Genomic DNA, 23,017 nt, shown 5'->3' with positions numbered 1-23,017 from the left:
TGAATGTTGCAGAGTGCTGACTGTCTTGCAGACGAGAATCATCTACTAACTACAACAATCAAAGCATCGTCCCAGGAAGTTTCACTCTGACTCTCTTCGATGTCAACAACAAGTCCATTGAAAGCTCTGATATCCTCGGGCCATCCCTGACTGCCAAGTACGTTGACGTGAGCATCAACTTCGCTAACACGGAATCGGCTACTTTGTCCAATCTCACCTTTACTTTGACTTTGTTGCGTTCCTTCACATTCACGGACAGGATCATGGTCATTCTTCCACCGGGCTTCGCTGTCATACCGCAGATCAGCTGCTCGTTTACCGTCAACAGCGGTTTGACATCGACGTGTTCAGTCTTTGACAAGAAGGCGATCAACGACGTGAGCCTCTACGTGGGCCTTGAGTTGAGGAGCTTTGGAAACATTTCCTTGGGTCAACAGCTCTCCTTCACCCTTTACAATGTTCTGAATCCAAAGGCAGGACGGCAGCTGACGGGAGCCTTCTTACTGATGACAACCAACAGCGCTTGCAGCATCGCATCACTGCAGTCCTGCTACTCTACCATCCTATCCAACTTCCGTGCGAACAAGGACTATCAAATAACTGAAGGAGGGATGAAGTCGGGCACAGTTTCCTTCACATACTCCCTTACTGGAGATCAAGTGTTGCTCTCTGTTGACATGACAACCCGCAATCCGTTCCCAGCTGGTGGAAGTGTCGTGGTCAGGCTTGCTCCGGGATTCCTCGCGCTCAATGGTGTGAGATATTGTTCTTCTCTGCTGGCAAATGAGATCTGTGGAGACCCGTGCCAGAATGGAGTGAACTGCCCCATCGGCTTGAAGCAAGATGTAGCTGTTTCCTTGGCTGACTCGGGCCGACAGATAGTGCTTCTAAATAGCATGCAGCCCACTCTATACTCCATCTCAAGCTTGTCGTTCTTGCCGGGTCTGCAAGATCTTGCCGCCACCACCGATCGCTTGTACGTCCCTGGGTACGACGGCGTTCGCATTGCTTTCAACGTTTCTGCCGTTCGAACTCAGCAGATCTCAGGCAACACGGGTCTCTTTGACGTGTACACAAGAGATTCAAATGGCGTGAACGTCGATCGGTTGACTTCCTATGCTGAGACTCGATTCCTCCAGCCTAACTTCTTGCAGTCGACTCAAGTCGTGCCATTAAGTCTCGCCTCAGGCCTAGTCACAGCCTTGTATGTTCGCTTTGACAACTACAATCCCATCCCTCTGGACGGTAAGATCGAGATCACTGTGCCGTCAAGCTTTGGCCTCAGCAACGTTCGTATCCCTTCCGGAGTGTTCCCGGACTCGCTTACCACGAGGTATCTCAACGGAAACATCAACATCACAAGAATCAACATTTCTTCTATCTTCCTTTCCCTCGTGGATCTCAATTTGTCCGTAGCTGCGACCACTCAAGTCCGGTTGTTCTTGACGGACATCCAGAACCCTCAGCAGCAAGGATCGTACTCGATGCCAAGGTTGCGCACTCTCTCAGCAGGAGACATCGTTATCGATCAAGATCTTCAGGTGCTCACTAATTCGATTCTCCCTCCTGTCATTCAGACAACCTCGGCATCCTCTTCCAGCCCCGTGGCTGGGATGGATGAGGATCAGAAGTTCAGTTTCCAGGTTCGCAAGCTCGTCAACGGATATGTCAGATTGTCATTCCCGTCATCCTTCACTTTCTTGAGCGACGTCGTCCCCGTCACGCAGATCAAGAGGGATGGGACTTCCTACTGCCTTAACAACTGCCAGATATTGGCATCTGTGACTCCATCCAATGTGGAGCTCTTGCGCGTTCAAGGAATCTCGCCCTTCTCAGTCTTTGCTGATCATCTGCAGACCGTGACTGTGTATGGAGCCGGTTTCGTCTCCCAATCAGGTCAAGTGACTCCCGTCTTGGCAGGCGAGCCACTTCATGTCAACTCCATCACGGATACAGAAATGCTGGTGGTTGTCGATTGCCCTAAAAGCTCCTACTGCAGCATTGTCCAATCTTCGGACAGGACTTCTTTGCCGATTGAAGTTACCTTCACGACATCTAAGAACCTATCCTTGTCCTCTTCTGACAACGTCAATATCACCCTCTACAAACCTGTTCCTGGTGCTTGCCCGAACAATTGCGGAGGATCTAAGAAAGGTGACTGCATAACGTCTGTGTGCAATTGCCGCTATCCGTGGACAGGGATTGATTGCAGCACTGCTCCATTCATCCGCAAGGTCTCACCAAACTTCGCCAGTTCAGCAGGAGGGACCGTTGTCGAACTGTCTATGAAGAGTGAATATGCGCTCAGTGGACTGGATAGGAGCTACAGATGTATCTTCGACACCAAGATCGTGACTGCGACGTACGACAGCACGAAGCAGACGTTGAAGTGCACTGTCCCTCCGATGACAAGCAAAGATGCTATCTTCATCGATGTTTCCATCGATCAAAGCTTGACCTGCGAGAACGAAGGCTGCTGTTTTACCACTGATCCTTGCTTCACTGGTTCCTTGTCAAATCGACCAGTTCGGTTCAACTATTACGATGCCGCCTCAATACAGACAACCGGCTTCCTTGACTTTGACCCGATGTATCACGCTCACGTCTTCTCACACGGGTCCCATGCAGGATCCGACCTACCTCACGCACACATTGTGCGTGTCGGCGAGCTCATCAGCGGGACAGTACAGGATGCGACGACGTACGGCTTCCACCTCCAGCCTGGAAATGATTGTGTTCAAGACTCAGGCTGCGTTGGCTTCATGGTTGTCTTCCAAGGAAGCAACTTCCAGCAGACTGCACAGATCTTGAGCTACTCGCAAGCAGACAGGTACGCCACCATATCAGAGATCGCTGCGGCTCCATCGGCTGGCTTCCAGTACACCATCGGCCAGTACCTCGTGGCGAGATCATTGACCGTCGATCGATCATGCACGTGCGAGCGAGGCAGCTTTGACTGCCACTGCTTCAGCACAACAGGATCCCACGACCACGTCTTGATCCACCGACATGGCAACAGCATAGCATCACACAACCACATGGTTGAAGTTTCAACTCCGGCGTTAGCCACTCCTCCTCCCCTTGCAAACTTGAGCAAGACCAAACAGATGGACCAATCGATAGCAAGGCTCTTTGCTGCAGGGCCATATGACCTCGTCCCGTGGGAGTTTGTACAAGGTTTGAAAGATTTCAGGAATCTTGAAGAAGACATGATCCGATCGACCGGTCAAGATGTTGAGTTCAAACTGCCCTTCGACGTCAACTCCCAACAAACCCTCGACATCACTTTGAACAGCACAGGCTTTATCAAGATGCGGCAGAGCGCTGGACCCACGGGAACCTTTGCAGTCCGTACAATCGACTACTCCCAGCAGACAGCATGTCTCAAGTCTGCCCGCACGTGCAATGTTGTAGTGGAGAGAGGCATCCTGGTTCCTTCTTTCTTGATTTCTACCGGAAGCATGACGCTATCGGTCGCTTCAAGTCGGTCAAGTGCTGGAAGTCTCTGCGATCTCATCCTCACTTTCAAGCTTCAGAATCAGATCCCACCGCTCAACGGCAATGCAGGTTATCTGGAGATCTTTCTTCCCAGGGCGATCAAGGCTGACAAGGCAACAAGCTCAGTTTCGAAGTGTGGAAGTTCCTCCTGCGGAAATCTTGATGCTGTTCCTTTCTTCTTTTCTATTGTGCAGTGCAGCTCACCTAACTACGCCAGCACTTCTCCTTGCATGAGCTCTACCAACAGTTTGCTCAGTTCCAAGTATCCAGACATATTCAGTGACAGTCAGATCGTTCGCGTGCAGCTGGACGGCAGCCTTCCCCTGGGGGAGCTTGTCTCCTTCAAGGTCTCAAACGTCCGTCTCCCCTCCTTCTCTGGGTCGACAGGTTCCTTCTACTTGAGATCGACAGTAGCGGACGGCAGTGTGGTTGACTCAGGGACTGCGGCTGGTGTGACCGTGACTCCTGAAGCATTTGTGTCCGGCAGTCTTGTGCAGAGTGACAGTGCAATCTTGGCACTCAGTAACTTCTCCATCCAGTTCGCCACCGTCGCTCCCCTCGCGCAGGGTTCGGCATGCAAGATTGAGTTTCCTGCTCGATTTGACCTGGCGGCCGTAACAGTGATGGCTGGGAACAGCTCCTTGAATTTCAGCGTCAACAACCGAAGTGTCACTTTCACTTTCCCGCCCGAGGAACTTCAAGGCACCTCCTTCCAAGTTGTGCTGGAGAACGTCAGGAACCCAGACTTCGTCGGGGATGCTGGTAGTGTCCGGGTATCAACTTTGTTGCAGGAGGGAAGCCCTTACGAGTTGCAGGCTTTCTCGTCGCAGACTCTCACTGTGCGGTCATCTCAGTTCCGCAACGTCAACATCGACCTGACCAACACGCTGACTTCCTCGTTCTCCAACATCAACTTCTACTTCCATTCTCCCATCGCCCTCAATTACGGCACCAGCTTGCGGGTCATGTTTCCTGCAGGATTCTCCATCAACTGCGGAAAGAGCATCGGTACTCTGACCTTTGCACCAGGCTGCGAGTCAGTTTGGGAGGCTTACAACTACGTCGGGAAGAATTGTACCGGCTTGCAGTGTGACAGCTGCCCCATCGCATACATCATTGCAGACATTCCTTCCTGCGTATCAAGTTCCGACATTGTTGCTAACTTCTCAATTGCAAGTGTCATCAACCCGAAGTTCGATGGAAGATTGGGTGGATTTACGCTCAGACTGGAGCAGAAGGGTAGTGTGTTGGTGTTGAGCTCGGGTATGCCAGTTCCCAACTTGTACCTGCATGCGCAAGAGCTGCTTTCTGCAGTCACTCTAAGCCCTTCCTACGCTGGGAGTGACTCGGTAGTCACGTTACTTGTAAACAACTCCAACGGAATCGTGGGAGGAACTTTCTTCGTGCTTGACTTTCCCGCGTTTTTCGAGATCGACTCGACCATGGTCAGTGTAGCACTCAACGGCATGCCTTGCACGTGCAATCAAGGCTCTACGGCTCATGGCTGCTGCCAGTACGGCAGAGCGTTCTACTTCCGCCCGACGACCAGCCTTCCATCCTCGGTCTCTTACAACCTGACTATCACGGGAGTCAAGAACCGACTGTCTGCGGGAAGTGCAACTTTCATCTTGCGCACGGCGAACGACTCAGACACGGTGAAGTTCACCAGTCAAGCTTTGATCAACGCAGTCATTGCTCCGTATCCGCTGTCAAGTAGCTCCATAGTTCCCTCTCAACGAGAGGTTGTTAAGATCCAACCCAGTGGAGCGTCAAAGGGAGTGTTCGTAGCAACTGCGGAGTATTATGCTGGCTCCAAGATGATCGTGAATGTGACCTTCGAACCGATAGCTGGTCACACGTTCACAAACCTAAGCATCGTTTTCGACGATGGCTTCAACTTGGAGGAAGCTCAGGTTCTGATGGGTCACCAGATTGAGCACTACGTCAACATTTCCCACAACTTTACCAATGAAGAACTCTTCTGCTCCTCTCTCACTCAGGACTTCGCCCCCCAGTACGAGCTGTGCAGGGCCAAGGTCCGCTCTGCGATCAACTTGCACTTCCCTGGCCCCATCAGCGAGCTCCCCGCCGTCATGCAGTTTCAGATATCTGGGATCCAAACTCCGATCAGGAGGCAGGGCGACTTGTTGGACCTTCGAATCCAGACGATCTCGTCTCGAGGGTTCGTGGTGGACGAGTACCTCTCCCAGAGCCGAGTGCTGCAGCCTGGCTCTCTCCGCGACCTGCAGCTCAGGATGATCCCCTCTCGCCATGTGCCGTTCCCCGGCTTCAATCAAAGCATGTACCTCAACGTCTCCTTCACCTTCTCCACTGAGTATTACCCGGAAAGCGAGATCGTGCTGGAGTTCGGACTAGGGCTCCTGCAGAACTTTGACTTGACCAGCATGAAGATTCCAGAGACCTTGAACGTCTCTGAAGGAGGCAACTTTGAGTTCATTTCGATTGAGGCAGGTCTTCCTTCCAAGACAGTGAGCACATTCAATGTAGACGTCAACCTCAGCAACACGAACACGAGCATCTCTGTTTCTTTCAACAGGTACTTCTATCCGGGTGCTTCCGTCTGGTTCATCCTCTCCGACATTCGCAGAATCGATCCCAACGGTACTGTGAACGGCACAGTGAGTGATGACGCGACAGTCACTCTGGTAGCGAAGAACCGTTCATGCTCTGACCCCTCCTGCTACCTAGAGTCTGCAGTCGGTCTGATCGAGTTCTACAACTTCAATCAAACCTCTAATTGCCCGACCGGCTCACTCGATAGCTCAAGTCTGATTGCTTGGACGCAGAGCTTGACCAGTCAGCTCGACTGTCAGAGCGATCTGAATATGATGAGCCCCGCCCCGCCTTCCGACCTCGCCTTGACAGCAACTGGAAACTTGACCATGGCGATCTCATGGAAGAATCCGATGGCAGATTACACCTCGAATCAGAACTACTTCTACCTGGGCTATGAGCTTTTGTTTAGATTCTTCTCAGGCGCATCGACTTTGTTCTCGGAGACTGAGTCTTATCAGTGCTGTGCAGGGTACACCGAGTGTTGTAACTTCATGGGTATCGATTACACTCCTGCCAACAAGTCCGGACCTCTCAACGGGAAAGGAATCGGTCTCAGAATAAGAATCAAGAACGCCTACGGATTTGGCCCGTATAGCAGCGAACAGACTTCGGTCATCGTCGGAGCCCCATCAGCGCCTGCAATGACGACTCGAATTGTGGGAACGACTCTTGTCTTCAACCTTACAATCCCCGACGATATGGGAGTAGGGGTACACGGTGACAGCTCGAACCCATATGCCGCGTTCGTACGCTACGAGCTCCAGTACAAGCTCGCAGACTCAATCAGCTGGTTGCCTTTGACCGAGACCACGGGGAGCACCATCGTTTGGCCTCTCTACACGGAGTTCTTAGAGGGCAAGAGTTACTTGTTCCGAGTGCGAGCTTTCAATCGGATCTCCCCCGGTGTCTGGCTGGAGACCGTCGATCCTTTTGCGATCACGGGCGTTCCTGATGCTCCGGTGATCAAGAGCGTAGCGATGAGGTGGCTGAGATTTGAGGTCACGATCAACAACCCAGCGGTCAACGCCAGCAACAGGAGCTACTCCATACTAGAAGCTGAGGTCATCCAGCTGACTGAAAGCAAGTTTGTGACCTGCTGTAGCAGTCAGCCCTGGATGGACTGCAGTCAAGAGATGACCGAAGTCAGCTATGACACGACCTACAACTTCTCCGTTACCATCGCGGACAGTACCTTGGCCCGTGTCCCCTCGACCGACAACTACGTCTTCAATGCGACCTCCGTCGTGTTCAGAAAGGCCTACAGGTTCCTGGTCAGAACGCGCAGCGTCGTAGGATGGAGCAGCTGGTCTGATTGGTCCGCCGCCTTGCAAATGCAGTCCAACTACCTCCCGGCAGTGACGCAACCGGCAGTAGAGTACAAGGAGGCGATGAAGGCCAAAGTTTCGTGGCAGGTCAACGACACCCTCACTCACGACTACATCTTCAAGGTGACAGAGAAGCATCTCCGCTCCTACCCCTTCACCGGCGGCGTGAGTGACGCAGAACAAGAGCAGAACTTGGCTACTCCCTCCAATGAGATGAGACCGGACTCCGACGGATTTCAGTCCCTCAGGTCCTGGAATGCTACGGATGTCGAACACTTCGAATTCGCTGGTCGGCATTACATCATTGTTGCAAGTTACAACTCACAAAAGTCCTCCAACCCCGGAGCAACTACCATCTACCAGAAGAGTTCAGCTTCTAGCTTCTTCGGTGGAGACTGTCGCGGAGACAAGGACGAATATTGCAACAACTACAAGGCCAACGAGGAGCTCTTTCCTAGTGACGTCACGTTTGCTGGCAACCTGTCAGTCCATCAAGTTCTGTCCACCTTCGGAACGAGACGAATCAAAGTTGTTAAGCTGATCGAGGAGCAAGACAAGGTCCTCCTCTTCACCGTCAACGACATGAAGCCTTCGGGGTATGTTTGTGTAGATGACAGCACCGGCAAGCCCGTCAACGGAACTTGGAAGGCCACCCAGTCGTGCAATGTCAGCATGGCACAACCCTGCACGTTCTCCAACGAGACTTGCGTGGGGAACCCCACCTTGCCCATGGCGGCGGGGACTGAAGTGATGGTGTATGCTCTGCGACCTGATGGCTACTTCTACTTCCATCAGTCCTTGATGCTGAGCATGGCTAAGGATGTGATAGACTTCTTCGAATGCAACACCACCATGGTCACCTTCCCCCAGACCAACGGCAACGTCGAGGTGTACAGGTGGAGCAGGGAAAGTCAATCTTTCGAACCATTCCAAACCATTTCATCTACAGGCAGTCAGGCTGTTGAGCTCTTCAGAGATGACATGGGGCTGCTCTGGATGTTCGTCTCTCACACTTCACCTGCAGATTCCTCGGAGAATGTCTACAAATGGCACAACTGCTCGTTCATAGCAAACGTCTCCATTCCTGAGATCAATGGTGGAGCTTGCCTGCATCACATGAAGGTTGGAACTAGAGACATGATCGTCAAGTGCTCGGGCCAAAATATTTCCGTGCTGGAGCTGTCGAAAGAAACTGCAGTAGAGGTGCAGAAGTTGGAACTTGAAGGAAGCGTTCAAGTTCAACTGTTCTCCATGAGGCTGAACAACGCGGTCAATCAATTTGGTCTTGTTGCTTGCAGCGGTTCCTTTCATTCTATGCTGATCAAGTGGGAGAAAACCATAGCAACCAACGGCGTTATCTTGTTCGAAGGTTTTGTGGTCTTCAGATACCTGTACACGGCAAATCCTCAACGATGGGCGGTCTTCCAAGCTGACAACAGCATGTTTGCAGCTGTGGCCACTATGATGCACTACGAGGCAACTCCCGAGCAACCGTCTCAGATCTTGATTGGTTGTCAGCACAACGATCCCTACTACACATCTGCGGAATCCTGCTGCGCCAAAGCTGGGTCGTTCTGTGTCAATTCAGGCTCATCGTACTTCGACTTGTTGTTCAATGGCACCGCGTCGTTCATCCCCGTCTTTGAGCTCTCGCAGTACATCTGGCCAACGTATCAAATCGAGGAATCTTATGTGTAAGTGAAGCAACCTGTTGCTGTGCTGTCTACATTTGACTCTGTTTGCAGGTGTAACATGAGCACTGACATCATCTTGCAGTGGTCGAGTGCAGGTCCCTTATATGACACATTTGGGGACTCCAGCATCGTCTCCATCCAATCTTACAACTACTACGGACTCGGTCAAACGTCTCAGCCTGTTGACGTTCGAGGCATCGAGCTGCCGTCAAATCCCGCCAGCGTGACTGTGATCAACGTCAATGCCAAGACCCTTCAGATCTCCTGGACTGCTCCGGTCACAGACGGTGAGATCAGGCCGGCGGATAGACAAGCGGACCCGAAGAAGAGGATAATTGACAACTACTATGTCGTGCTCTATCACTCCAACTGCAACTCTGTGAGTAGTGCCTCAGTCCCTGCCTACCAGGCGGTCGTCGACTACAACACCTTCAGCCGCACTGTGACAGACAGGAACTTCGTGACTGGCGACCAATACTGCGTCTACATCCGAGCTGGAAACCTCCTGGGGCTGAGCATCGAGTCCAAGGCGGACATATACATGCTCAAGAAACCAGGGCCTGTTGTGAAGTTTGAGGCAACCAACCTGCGTGGTCCGATGTCAGTCTGCGTCTCTTGGGAGTTTCCGACGGATATTGGCTTCGGTTTGACAGAGACTCCAGCAGGTTTCACTGATGTCGACATTCAGTTCTTCCTGTCTACTATTCCGATACAATTCTACCCTGATGGAAGCTTCTCAAATGCAAGCTTTGTGCAAAACTTTACTTTCAATTACCAAGATCCGATGAACACTACCTTCGATCAGAAAGAGCTGGTGAAAGGAAAGTTCTATTACCTCTACGCTCGCTGTATGAACAAGGCTGGTTACTCGGACGTGACCTATGTCACGTTCTGCGCCATCGACCTTCCCGAGCCTCCACAGCTTGATTTAGCTCTCGTGTCTGGCTCGCTGTCTGTCAACGTCTCCTGGACGGCACCTAGTGACATCGGGGTCGGCAGCGCCACGACCTGCCCCAACGTGTCGCTCTCGTGGTTCTTGGTCCAGGCATCCATCAATGACAACTTCGCGCCCCTGGTGATTTTTGACGGTTATGATTACGTCAAGCAGTATCCCTCTCAGAGCTGGGTGCTGGTCCCCGGGCTGAAGAAGGCTGTCAACTATTCCTTCCGTGCGTTCGCTGAGAACGTCGTCGGGTCAAGTCTGCACTCCAACACTCTCAACAGGAAGGCTGCGGCTCCCCCGTCCGCTCCTTTCATCAACAGGACGAGCAACGTCAACCCCAACGCCATCCTGGTCGTCCTGCTCCTTCCCTTAGACACAGGCTACGGGGATACATCGCTTGAGATTTTGTCGTATGACCTTCAGTTCTGCCCAACTCCTGACTTCGCAGGCCCTGGTCTCAAGGAGTTCTCGTCTCCTTACCTCTCGTCCGAGGGCTCTGGACTTGTACCAGGCACCATCTACTACATCCGAGCTGCTGCCGTTAGCGCCGCCGGTAGGGGAGCATGGTCTACCACCACCTCTCGGATCTGCGTCGGAATCCCTTCGGCTCCTCGCATCACGAGCGCTGTTGTGTCAGGACCTCTCGCTATCTCCCTCCACTGGACGCGCCCGGTCGATGCAGGAATCGGCGCCAATGTGCCGTTTCAGCTCACCCAGTACGCCATCCAAGTTTCTGCACAAAGGAATTTTGATCCCTTTGCCGAGGCGATCGTCGACTTTGACATGCCATTGGCTTCTCGGGAGTTCAAGATCATGAGCGAGAACATCTCGTTGGCTTTTCAAGCAGGACGAGTGTACTTCTTCCGTGTGAAAGCTTACAACCTTGTTGGTGCTGGTGCCTTCTCTGGGTATAGAACCTGCCGCGCAGCAGATTTGCCGTCAAGCCCGCTTGACTTCAGTTTCGTGCTACAGCAGGGATACTATGTGTTCTCATGGAAGTGGCCGGTGAATACGGGCACGGGCGACAATTCTTACCCTCTCGCCTCCTACATCGTTAGGGTCAACGACACGGACTATGACGTGGTGCCCCTGCGAGAAAGCTATAGGTTGTCGACCAGCTCGTTGCAGCCCAACAGCCTGTACGAGTTCCGAGTCGTCGCCAAGAACCTGGCTGGCATCGGCCCAGCATCAGACCCTCTGCTTTCGCAGTTCATGGGGAACGCTGTTGCTCCTCACAACCTCCAGGCGCTCTTGTGGTCGGGCTCGTCCAGTGGCCTCGCTGTCAACTTGTCATGGGCGATCGACTCCAGCAGCATCGCAAACAATCAGCTGAGCTTTGAGGTTCAAACCTCCTTGACTTCTGACTTCCAAGCTCCGATCGTCGAGTACACGCCAATGATTGATAAGACGACTCCCACCTTCCGATACTCCAAGCTTGGGCTTACAAGTGGAGTCATGTACTACTTCCGTGTTGTCGCGATGGCTGACAACGGCTACAGCCAACCCACCAGCATCGTCAATATCTCCGACCACTTGACGCCCGTGGTGGTGGACACAGTACCTACGTCGATTCCATGCTCGAGTGGCAGTGCCATGAAAATCATCCTCCGACACTTTGCCTTTGAGCTTGACAGTGACGTCAGCAAGTTTCGACTCTCCTTGGATGGCGCAGACGCAACGATCAATTCCGTTACACGTCAGAGCTCAAACGCTGTGAACGGAAAACCGATTATTTCTATCCTCAGCCTCCAACTGCCTAACAGGCAGACGCAACTGGGAGGGCAGGGAATTGCTGAATTGTTTCACAACGGTCAGAGCAAGGTGAAGTTCTTGATGCCCAGGGATACTTGCGAGCCTCCTCAGATCCGATCTGTACTTGGAAATGGCATCACGTACAACCAAACTTCGCAGAAGTGGCAGGGCGCTGAATGTGGCGATAACGTGACTCTCGGAGTCTCAGGTCTGCAAGGACTCACAAACATTCAAGTTACGATCATCGATGGCAGCTCATCGTCGTTCAGTCCCTTCTTGTTGTCTCCAGAGACTGCTGACACCCCTCAGGGTAGAGTGCACTTCATGCAGTTCAAACTCCCCGTCGTCTGCTCCTCGTCTGTCCTGCAGATTCAAGTAAACTTGCCATCCTTGAACCTCTCCTGCGCGCTCTCCGTCGCTCCCAGCACGGGATACAGCTTGCTGAGTGTCCGACCCACAATGGTCTACGTGCACGAGTCAACAAACGTGACCCTCGTGCTGGCAAGTAACAGTCGAGCTGCCCTGCAGGTTTCCTTGGACAACGAGCTTCTCGATTGTACTCTCAATCAGTCGATCACGGCAAGGACGTCGATCAACTGTCGAGTACCTGCCATGTCAGCAGTGACCTCGCAGTCAAAGGCCCTCAATGTCATCGGGCAGGGTGGCTCTGTGGTTGCAAGCGGGTACATCGATGTTCTCACGGACCCCTTGAAGATTTCTTCCTTTCTTCCTTTCTCTCCTGAAGCTGAAACCCTCAACCATTCCCTCCCATCCTCCGGTGGCCCTGCTGTTTTGTATCAAGACAGTCAGGATGTTCTCTTCTTCGAACTGAGCACAACATACAAAACCATTCCGATGGTGGCGATCGTTCAGATGAACATTTCGAACAACCGCTCTCAGAATTTCGTGTTCAGTGGCAAGGAAGCTCAGCTGGTGATGGTAGGGGTGCATGCAATTCGTTTCCGACTGGACGTCATCTCGATCTTCGCATCGATGCCTGACGTCGTTGCCCACGGAGTCTACGGAGTCTCGATGGCGCTCGCTGGGGGGGTCACTCTCAGGAACGACGAGGCCTTTGTGATGCTGCCAGGAAAGAAATGTGACGTCACTCTCGCGCCTGCGGTTGCTGTTCCTGGCTCCAACTTCTACCTCCAACTCAGTTTCCCCTCGTGCTCGAAGTGCTCTAACCCCATCCCCAAGAGCCTTTCATCGACTTCGAACCTGCAAGTCACTTTCGGCATTTCGCTTGACTCGTGCTCTGACACTCCCAACTTCAGCGGCATGTTCGGCAAATGCGCGTCGTACGCGGTAGGAGGACTCAACCAGGGATGGTGTGCAGCAGACGATGTCTGTACAACCTGCGCCCTCTCCTGCTTCAACGATGCCACTTGCGGAGGGTTAGCGAGCTCGGACTGCGGGCATCAGGCTGTGGTGGATCGTGTCAACCAAACGGATGGTTTCACAGCAGTGAGCTTGAGGTACCCGACCTCCGCCAAGGGAGGAGTCGCTCTGCTCCGTTCGGACTCTGACTCATGTTTCTTCTACGTGCCAAACCAGCTCAAGGCTGCTCAGGGAGCCGTTCGCATGACGCAGGTCAAGGTTACACCCCCTGTCGAGGGCGAGATGGTGGTCAGGGTAGAGAATCTCCGGCAGATTCTCTCCAACGAGGTTGTTGAGATCCGTTTCGAGTCGAGCAAGCGACTTCCAATCCTTCGAGTCTCCTGGACACCCTCACACTGCGACTTCCTCGTTCGCAGCCCCTCTGCCTTGGGCTTGTCTGGCTACAAGAACCTCAGCCTCTGGATCGCTGGCAGTCTCACCACCAGCTTCCTCACTCACTTCCCTGCCAGCGTGAAGCCCGTCGTGCAGGTCACGAGCCCCTCCCAGCTGTTCAAGGATGAGATGGTTGCCCTCTCGCTCAAGGTCAGCAACGCACCAGCCATGTCGCTGGACCGCCTTGAGGTCTTGGTCGATGGACAAGCTGTCGGCGTGTCAGCTTTGACTCAGGACAGCACGGCAACGACGATTGTCACGAGTGTGTTCGACACGGGGGCTGCGAGACAGGCGGTCCTCGTCCTTCGCAGTTCCCTCAATCAGCTGATAGATCTGGTGCTGCCCATCAACATCGATGATCCAGTTCACTCCCCAATGATTCGTCAGGTCACCCCCAGCGTGATCGCGAGCACAGGTGGCAAGCTTCAGGTAGAGATTGACAACGTGATCGGCTCCCAATCTGCTACTGGAATCGTTGCCCAGGTCCTGGTTAACAGCCAGACCTTCCAAGTGCCCATCTCCCCTGGATCTTTGATAGCTGGAGCCAATTCCATGGCAATGCAACTCGTCCTCCCTGACGTTTCCATCGCGTCTCGGTCAGGAACTGTTGAGCTGCAGATCATGATCAACCAGACTCTCAGCTTCTCCATTGAGATCTTCGATCCTCAGTGCGCTGCCATCACCCGGGTCTCCCCATCCTCCATCTCCATGGACGGAGGCACTAAAGTTACCGTAGAGCTCCACACGACTCAGTCGATCAGCAGCAGTCTAGACTTCGTCGTCCGACTGGGTCCTGTCTCCATCCCCGTTGCCAAGTTCGAGCAGATAGACTCTCGTTCCATCGTGCAATTTGATTCACCCAAATATTGGTCTCAAGTCGCCGCTAATGTGTCCCTTCAGATCAGCATCAACGGATTCCCCCAGCGCTGTCAAGTGCAAGCGGATGTAGAGTTCTACTCCCCGGTTCCGAGGCTGCTTGCTGTCTTCCCTCAGAACATCTCTAACCTTGGAGGAGATATCGTCTCCGTCCTGCTGGAGGGTGTGGACCCCTCTACGGTCTTGGCTGTTTCTCTCGACAACTCGCTTGTGCAGTTCCAGTCAGTGATGGTGTCCAAGGCAGAGACTCTGATTCGCTTAGTCGCCCCTGTCCTCATGAAGGGACCTGCCGCTATCACGGTCACGAGCACAGGCCGAGAGTTCAGCTCCATGCTCACAGTCATGGACTCGTACACTGTCAGTGAAGCCGAGCTCAACCCCAGCACCGGGCCATCAGCCGGGAACTGGTACCTGCAGGCTACGTTTGCCCTCCTCGACCCCAGCTTCTCTGGTTGTGACTTCACAGCATTTGTTGGGCAGAGAGTTGCGGAGGTCAGTGACGTCCAACGGACTCTTGACAAGACGGCCAACTCCATCACTCTAACTGTTCTTGTTCCTCCCATGCCGACTGGCCAGCAAGCTGTGAGCTTCTATGGCATCTGCCAAGGCTCCGCTAGCCCCAGCCTCCTTGCTGCGGGTTATGTGAACATCATGGTCACCAAGTCGTTCCAGCTGGTAAAAGTTGATCCCCCGCAAGTGCAGGCTGACGAGCAGAAGACGCTCAATCTCGAGCTCCAACAAGTTCCTCTTAACGCGACACTGTCGGACTTTGACGTCGACGTCAGCGGCGTCTCCTGCACTCCTCTGGATCTTATCGTGTCTCACGTTGACTCGGCCCTGCTGGTCTGCTCCTTGCAGCAGCCTCTGCCCAAGGGCTCATGGGCTGGGAGCGTTTACCTGTTCAAGGGCGCCATCAACCAGCAGGTCTCCTCGTTCCGCCTCGCAGTGGTCGGGGGGGCGCAGCTTGTCCTCGCCCAGCCTTCCTCTGGCCCTGCCCTCGGCGGAAACCCCGTCAGGGTCCTGGCCAAGAACTTCCCCCTGACGTCGATGTCGCAAGTTTTCGTTTCTGTTGGAGGCAAACCAGCGGCTGTGTTCAACTTGAGGTCCTCCAGTCAGTTCGAGACCGAGTTCTCCTTCGTCGTTCCTCCCACCAGTTGCGAGCAGGCCTGTCAAGCGATGGTGGAGATCACCGACATTGTGTCTGGCTCCTCGATCTCTTTCAGTTATCAGTACAACGACCCTCGTCTGCACGCGTCGGGTCAGCAAGTTTTCTTCGCAGATGGCAGGGTTGAGTTCCAGCTCTCATTGACTGGCATGCCGGCGGTGAAGAGCAAACTTGAGCTTCAGGTCGCCATTGAATCTCGTTGGTTGCAGGATCAAGAGTTTGACATTGTGTCTGCTGATCACTCTTGGCTGGTGCTTGCGATCAAACCCATCGGAACTCAACTCGACAGTCTCAGTGAGATCAACGGAGTCGTGCTGTCAACTCTCAATCGTGACTTCTCCGTCGGCTTCAAGGTTGCCTTAGGCAAAGGGAACGTTCCTCAGGTCCTCAACGTCTGGCCTCGCTCGCTGCCTCTGGGTCTGCCATCGAAGTTGGAGGTGATCATTCAGGACTACCCTCTCTTCCCCAGCATGTCCTTCGATCAGAACTACAAGGATATCTCTGGCCCGGTCTCTCCTGCCCTCTACGTCAAGTCTGATGTCAGGGCCAGCATCGAGTCCTTCGAGTTAGTCAGGACTCAGATCTACAACGTGAGTGCCGTTGTTCGAGTGGTGATGCAGGTTTACTCCGCCACGTCGTCGAGCTCCAAGATCACCATCCGCGCGGCCAGTCGTGACGTCGAGGTCGACGTCTCCTTCTACGACCTCAGCACTCCGACCCTCCTGGACCTCAACCGGATGAGCGGGCCCCTGGACGGCTCGCTCGTGATAGCGCAGGTCGGAGGCTTCCAAGTCAACGACATGAAGTCGATCTATGTGGGTGCTGGAGGCGCCAACGCCCAAGTGCAGGAGGTTATCCACGCCTCCTCCGTCACTACAGTTGCCTTCTACGTCCCTCCCATGATGACGATGGGACCGCTTCCCATCCGAATCTCAAGCACCGACACCAACCAACCGTATGTTACTTTCCTCTACTCTCTGCAGCAAACTTGCGACTACACCTGGTTCTGCGCTCAGAATGTCTTGTTGGCTCCGGTGAGTTTTCGCATGTCGCCCGCTGTTTGTGGTGACATGTCTTCACAGGTTCTTGCACCTCAGTCCTGCGATGCCGCAAGATGTTTTGATCTCCGTGCAAAGCAAGCTCCTGTCCTCAACAGGGTGAGCGTCAGTGAAGGCCCGTTAACGGGAGGAACGCTGATCGAGCTCCGCATCTCCAACGTCACTCTGCCGCTCCATGATGTCTTGGTTGTTTTCGGCTCTAGGGCCGCAAGGGTGGTGGAGATGATGGCAGACCCTGTAGAGCAGAGCCTGTCGGTTGTCGTGGTCAACCCAGAACGAGCGACGGAGGGGCTCTGCCGGGCGCTTGTGAAGTTCCTAAGCCCCCAAATCTCCGACGTTCAGTTTGACTTCCTGTATCGACCTGTGGCCGTCAGCCCTGCCATCGCTTCTTTCTCTCCTCAGAGTTGCGTCATTGGTGGAACTTTCAACCTGACGGTCTCCTACCAAGGGTGGTCTCCCATCCTGCAACAAGAGACGGTCAGGTTGGTCAGTGCCGCGGGAGTATCAACGGCAGGGAGCGTTGTCGTCTCTGACTGGACCTCAACTGTCCTCTCCTTCGAATCTCTGGCGTGTCCCGCTAGCGGTGACAAGTTGTCTCTGGCACTAGCTCGATCGAGCCAGGCTCTCACCCTCAATGTCACCCTCAAGGTGGACGCTATGGACTCGAAGCTTCTCTCCTACTACCCCGCTATCGGGCCTCTCAATCGCACGTCTCAGGTGTTTGTTCGCATCCGAAGCTCCAGCTCTTCTCAGTTCGTGTTGGCCTTGACCAACTTGAGCGGTGCGGTCAACAGCAGTGATTACCTCTCGACCCCAGCGCAGAACGTCGTCTGCAACGGAGTCTCATACAACCGAATCTGCTCCATGACTTTCACCATTCCTGCTCGGGCCTCCCCTGGCCCTGCTCGTTTCACCCTGTTGCAGGTGCTTGATGGCGCCATTGACTGGAGCTACACGCAGACTAACCTGACCCACATCGAATCGATCAGCACGACGAGCTCGTCGATAGCTGGAGGGGACGTGGTCGAGATCGCTCTGCAGAGATTCCCGCAGCTGGTGACAGCAGCGGAGGCGGGCGAGGACTTCTTGAATCAGGTTCAGATCGCCTTCGGGCCGTTCAGTGGGACCGTCAAGAACATCTCGTGGAGTGACGAGCAGAGGGGGGCTGGAGAAGCTCCTCTACGAACCGTGATCGAGTTCGTGACTCCGTCAGTATGGATGCCGATGAGCACGACTGTTCTGATCTTCCAGAGCTACAACACCGAGCACTTTGCCAGCTACCAGCACCAGTTCTACACTCCTGCTGTTGCCGTGCGTCAACCGGAGTGCAGCGTGACTGGAGGTTGCAATGTCGAGCTTACGATCTTGAACTTCTTCGCTGCCAACTCCGATCACATCAAGGTGAACGTTGGAGGGCAGGAGGCGACGATCGTCGCAGGTTCTTTCGTCCAGTCTGGCTTCGACCTGGTTGTCAATATCACAGTGCCAGCAGCGAAACTTCCTGGTCGAGTGACCCTGCAAGTCCGCAACTTGTTGCTGGGGACTGTGGCGAGTGCGAGCTTCACCTACATCGCAGCCCCTGAGGTAACTGTGAGCGCGATGGCTTTGACTTGACTGACTTGATGTGTCCAGATGAGGCTCCTCACTCCCTCCACGGCCTCAGCTCACGGAGGCAGCCAAGTTGAAGTCTTGCTGCTTAACTTCCCGATGGTTTCTTCCTTCCAGAGTTTGGGCGTCAGCTTAGGAGGCGTCAACAGCTACAGGCTGATCTCAACTGACGAGACGGAGACAGCTGTCGCTGCTCTCCTTCCTCTTGCCTCTTCTGGTGCCGCCAGTCTCCCCCTCTCTGTCGTCCCTCTAGCTCAGCGCAGCATCTTCCCTGGTGTTGTGCTGACCGCGGCGGTGGAGAAGGTGTGGGACACGGCGAGGGTTGAATCAGTCACTCCTGCCACGCTCAATGAAGGAGCTGAGAACATGCTCAAGTTGGTCCTTGCCAACTTCGGTGGCACTTCAGCGAACTCGGACGTGCTGAGCAACTTCGAGCTGACCGTCGGCCCGTACTTCGGCAAGCTGCACAGTGTGAGTTACGACGACGAGTTTGCTTCTGAGGTTACCTTCCTCCTGCCTCCGATCACGTTCGGACAGTATGACCTAGTCGTACGACGGGGCAACTTCATGGCAGCGACCAGGATGCGCGTTGACTCGCCTCGACAGAGGGTCGTGCAGGTGATCGGGGGAGAGGGCTCGGCTGTGGGAGGCAACAAGGTGCTAGTGAGCGTGCTCGGACTTGTCGCACCGCGGGAAGTGAGCGATGTGCAAGTTGTGTTCGCAGGGAAGGAGCCGGCAGTGATCGGCAACATCACCACAGACAGCGGGATGACAAGCTTCGTGCTGGTCGCTCCTCCCTCGGCGCCGCAGCTGGAGGGACGGGAGGTGGTTGAGGTCTCAGTGTCTTTCCGTCAGGAGGTTGAGAACTCGCTCAGCTTCGAGTACACCTACATCCACAGCCTCCAAGTCCGTCGAGCCCGCCTGACTCCCGACGGGAGGATGCTGCTAGTCACCATGAACCAGCCCATTGACCTCCAAGGGATCGGCTCGGTGGTGATGGGAACGGCCAACGTCGGGGACAAGACGATGTTTGGCTGCAGCCGCTTGTTCTCAGGCGATACAGTGACAGCCTTCGGCTACGACGCTTCTTGCTACTTCAGCTCCGACGTCGAGCTCGTCGTCGCGTTGGGTTCGGGAACGACTCTCAAACAAGGTTACATTGGTATGCTTGACGCCGCCGTCTCCCCGACCAACCAGCACGCGCGCGACCTGCCAGTTCACCTCGGGTTCACAGTCATCGATGACTTTGTGACCTCGAGACCCAGCAAGTTGGGTCACCTCTACGGCCCCTCGATGTTCGGGCCGTGCGATGACGTGGAACTGGCGATAGACTTGGAGAGCATGAGAAGGCCGCTCGCGGTCGAGTGGAGGCTCTTCACCACTGGGTTGCAGGAGGTTGCAGGAGTGCTGGTGGAGCAGACCTCTCTCAAGATCCGAGTGGGACCAGAGGCGTTTCCTCTCGACGTCAACGACTTCGTCGTCATGTGTCGCGTCACTCTGCTCGGCGGTCAAGTCCTCTCGTTCCAGCATCGCCTGCATCGCAAGCGATTTGCCATCCCCGCCGCCTACCTGCAGGTCATCGGGTATCAGCCGTCTAGTCAACCGCTGGAGCTCATCGCAGACTCGAGACATTCGGCGTGCCTGGAGGTATCGCTAGGTAAGACTTGCGGCCCGCGTGCTTGTCTGTGGCTGACGTTGGATGTGTCAGGCATGTCGGCGCCCAACGCCACCATGCAGTACGAGTGGTACGAGCTGAGCGATCAGACGCCCTTGCTGATCAGCGGAGAGACAGCCTACCGGCTGCGAACTAGCGCGACCAACGGAGTCAGAGTGAGGTTGACACCCAAGATTGACCCCTCTGCGGTCATCGAGATCGACGCGCATGCTCCCACGAGACTGGAGCCCATGTTGGTGAAGTTGCAGGGCGGCAACCGGATGGTCTCGCCGACTGAACAAGTCGTCTTGGAGGCGGTTGTCTTGCACTCCAACTCGGCCGGAGCTCTCGGGTACAGCTGGCAGTGCTTGACTGGTGCAGATCCTTGCAGGCTCTCGGACGGGAGCATGCTCATGCTGACCGATGGCGTTAGCATGAGTGTCGATGCAGCGACTTTGGAGGCAGGCAAGGTCTACTCCTTCCGCGTCATCGTCTCGTCGTCCATGGAGTTCGCCGTAGCGACTTCAGACCTCGTGGTGGGAGGCAGCGCCGTGACTTTGTCGACCATCCGAATCTTCCAGAAGTTCAGCGAGGTCGATTGCTTCGAGGAGGTACAGGGCGGCATCGACCTCCTCGCCAACGCCTCCAGCTCGTTCCCAGCTGCCCTCCAGCTGATTTCCTGGACGTTCAATGACACCTTCCCCTACCCCTCCACGAACTCACTCGAGCGTCAGGGCGCAGCGCTGGCGGTTGCTGGGGTCGAGCTGGGCAAGGTGGAAGGAAGCAGCGTCATCGCCGTATCCCAACCTCACGCTCATCCCGCTAGCTGGTGCAAGCTCAAGGTCGTCCCCCAGCCTCCTGGCGGGTCTTGTCGGCTTGTCCTCCTCCAGGCAGAGAGTCTGCCGTTCAACGCTGCTCTGCGATGCGAAGGGTTCGAGGGAGGACTGGCGGCAGGGCTGAGCTACTCGTACGAGCTGGAAGTGACGAGCGGGCGGTACTTCTCCCTGGGAGTGAAGAGGAGCGAGCAGGAAATCATTCTTCCCAGCGGGATGCTCAACGTGACCGTCAACGTGGTGGATGAGGCAGGGGCGACAACTCGAGTCGTCCTGCCCTCCTTTCAAGTCCCATCGCGATCCATCGGCCACGAGAACTTGCTCGCACTCAAGGCGAGAGTTGAAGAGACCGGGAGATCCGACATGTTGTGGGCTGGAGTTTTGGCTGTGCAGTCGAACTTGGGCAGTCAAAACTTGACGCTGCGCCAGGAGCTCTTTTCCCTCCTCTTCCCCGTCATGCAGCAACTCTATCAGGCCCAGCAGCCCTCGCAAGACTCGATCCTACACACCCTTCAAGTCCTGACGCTGCTGACTCAGCCTCCAGTCCAGCTCGACCCCAGCGACGTTACACTTTGCGTCCAGTCCTTCGAGTCGCTCTTGTACACGATGAAACAGCTGGGCGTGCAGGAGATGAGCGTGACGCAGCTGAAGCAGCTGCTGGTCTTGGCGAATCACATCGCCGTCAGCGTCTCCTCGCTCAGCCTCGACCCCTCTAGCGCCTCCTCCCTCGCGCGCAAGTGGTGGACCAACGAGATGTTGGCTGCGGACTTCATCGCCTCCTTCGCCATGCAGTTCGCCCTCACCTCAGGCTTCGATCGCCTCCTCCTCTCGCGGGTCGCCATGCAGCAGCAGGTTGTCAGTGTGGACGCGCTTCTAGCAGGCCCGCTGGATCTTTCCATGCCCGACCAACCGGTGACCCTCTCCCTCGCTCCCGCTGCTGTCTCGGACCCCGTCCTTCAGATAGCGGCAGGCCGATCGGTCGCCGTCAGCCTCTTGGAGTCCAGGCCCTCCTACACCGGAGACTTTCTCCTCCTCTCCCGCGCCGTCAGCCTCGCCGTCTCCTCCTGGCCCGACGCCTCCCTCGCCGATCGCGTCAACGCCTTGGGGGTGACGGTCGACCTTGTCTTCTCCGTCCCAAGCCAGCTCCAGCAGGATCCCAGCAGGAGCGGGGTGGTTTGTGTGGTATGGGACGCTGTGAGCGACAGCTGGGCAGAAGGATGCAGGTTGGATGCGATCCTCCAGCTCTACGACGATGCGGGCGCAGTCATCGCGGGCAAGGAGAAGGCTGTGTGCGTCTGCCCAGCCCTCTCAACCGTCGCCGTGGGGCATCGGCCGCCTGTCAATCACTTTCTCTCGCCCACGCCCGAGTGGGGGGACGTGCTTGTGGTCAAGGCAGGGGAGAAGCTCTCCCTCCTCCTTCGCTTCGCTCTGACGCAGGGGTCCTCCGTCGAGCTCGTGCCCTCCCTGCTCTCCTCGCCCCCCTCCTTCGAGCCCTTGGGCAAGTCTCCCATGCTCCCGGGCCCTGGCAACTCCTCCGAGGTCAACGTGACGTGGGTGCCGATGGTGGAAGGGAAGGAGACGCTGGTGCTGGAGCTCAAGGTCGACGGAGTGACGAGAGACGAGCGCAGGCTCGTCGTCCGCGTCCTCTTCTGCGAGCACTGGGTCATGGATGGGGAGACGCTGCAGGACGTCGCGCGGCTCTACGGGACCAACTGGCAGGCTCTCTTCGCCATCAACCCGGACCTCCTCTCCGTGCGAGGAGCAGCCCAGGTGGCTGCGCAGGCGTGGGGAGGACGCGGGTCGGTGTGGGAGTGCGGGGAAGGCGTCGGGTGCTTGAGGAGGACGGAGCGGCGGCTGGTGCAGGCCAACGTGCTGCAGGTGGGGTAAGGCTGGCGGTGGGAAGCCTGAGGACAGAGGAGGAGCTGGTGTCGTATGTGCGGATGATGGGAGGCAGCCTGCATCAGGCGGTGGCGATGAACGCGCGGAGGATCGTGAGGATCTCCTCGTCCCCGCTAGTCGCCAACTTCTCTCAGGTGCACGGGGACGGCCGACTGTGCGTGATCGCCATGTTTGCCGACAGCTGCCCAGCCTACCAGTGAAGATGAAGAAAGAGCGAGAAGCTAAGACAAGTGAAGGAATAAACATGTTGAATGCTCTATCAGATCCCACTGTGCAGTTCGCACACACGCTCCTTCCCTGCTTCCCCTGCCCCCTCCCTCCCTGCTTCCCTCCCTGCTTCCCTCCCTGCTTCCCTCCCTCCC

At 55.4% G+C, this 23,017-nt stretch overlaps 1 protein-coding gene across 1 annotated transcript in view; it reads left to right on the top strand.

The window, feature by feature from the left end:
* Positions 1 to 22,643, top strand: part of GUITHDRAFT_115505 (hypothetical protein) — a gene marked incomplete at both ends in the record, with an annotated part of 33,437 nt that extends 10,794 nt beyond the window's left edge. Inside the window, 4 exons of the mRNA XM_005825286.1 lie at positions 32 to 9,094; positions 9,146 to 18,245; positions 18,294 to 19,926; positions 19,978 to 22,643. Of these exons, the coding sequence (XP_005825343.1) occupies positions 32 to 9,094; positions 9,146 to 18,245; positions 18,294 to 19,926; positions 19,978 to 22,643 (22,462 nt within the window). The remainder of the gene's footprint in view (positions 1 to 31; positions 9,095 to 9,145; positions 18,246 to 18,293; positions 19,927 to 19,977) is intronic.
* Positions 22,644 to 23,017: the final 374 nt, after the last annotated feature.

This window comes from Guillardia theta (genome assembly GCF_000315625.1).
Source record: "Guillardia theta CCMP2712 unplaced genomic scaffold GUITHscaffold_85, whole genome shotgun sequence".
Taxonomy (NCBI): domain Eukaryota; class Cryptophyceae; order Pyrenomonadales; family Geminigeraceae; genus Guillardia; species Guillardia theta.
Note: the sequence above shows the minus strand (reverse complement) of the source record. Positions and strands in the feature narration are given on the sequence as shown.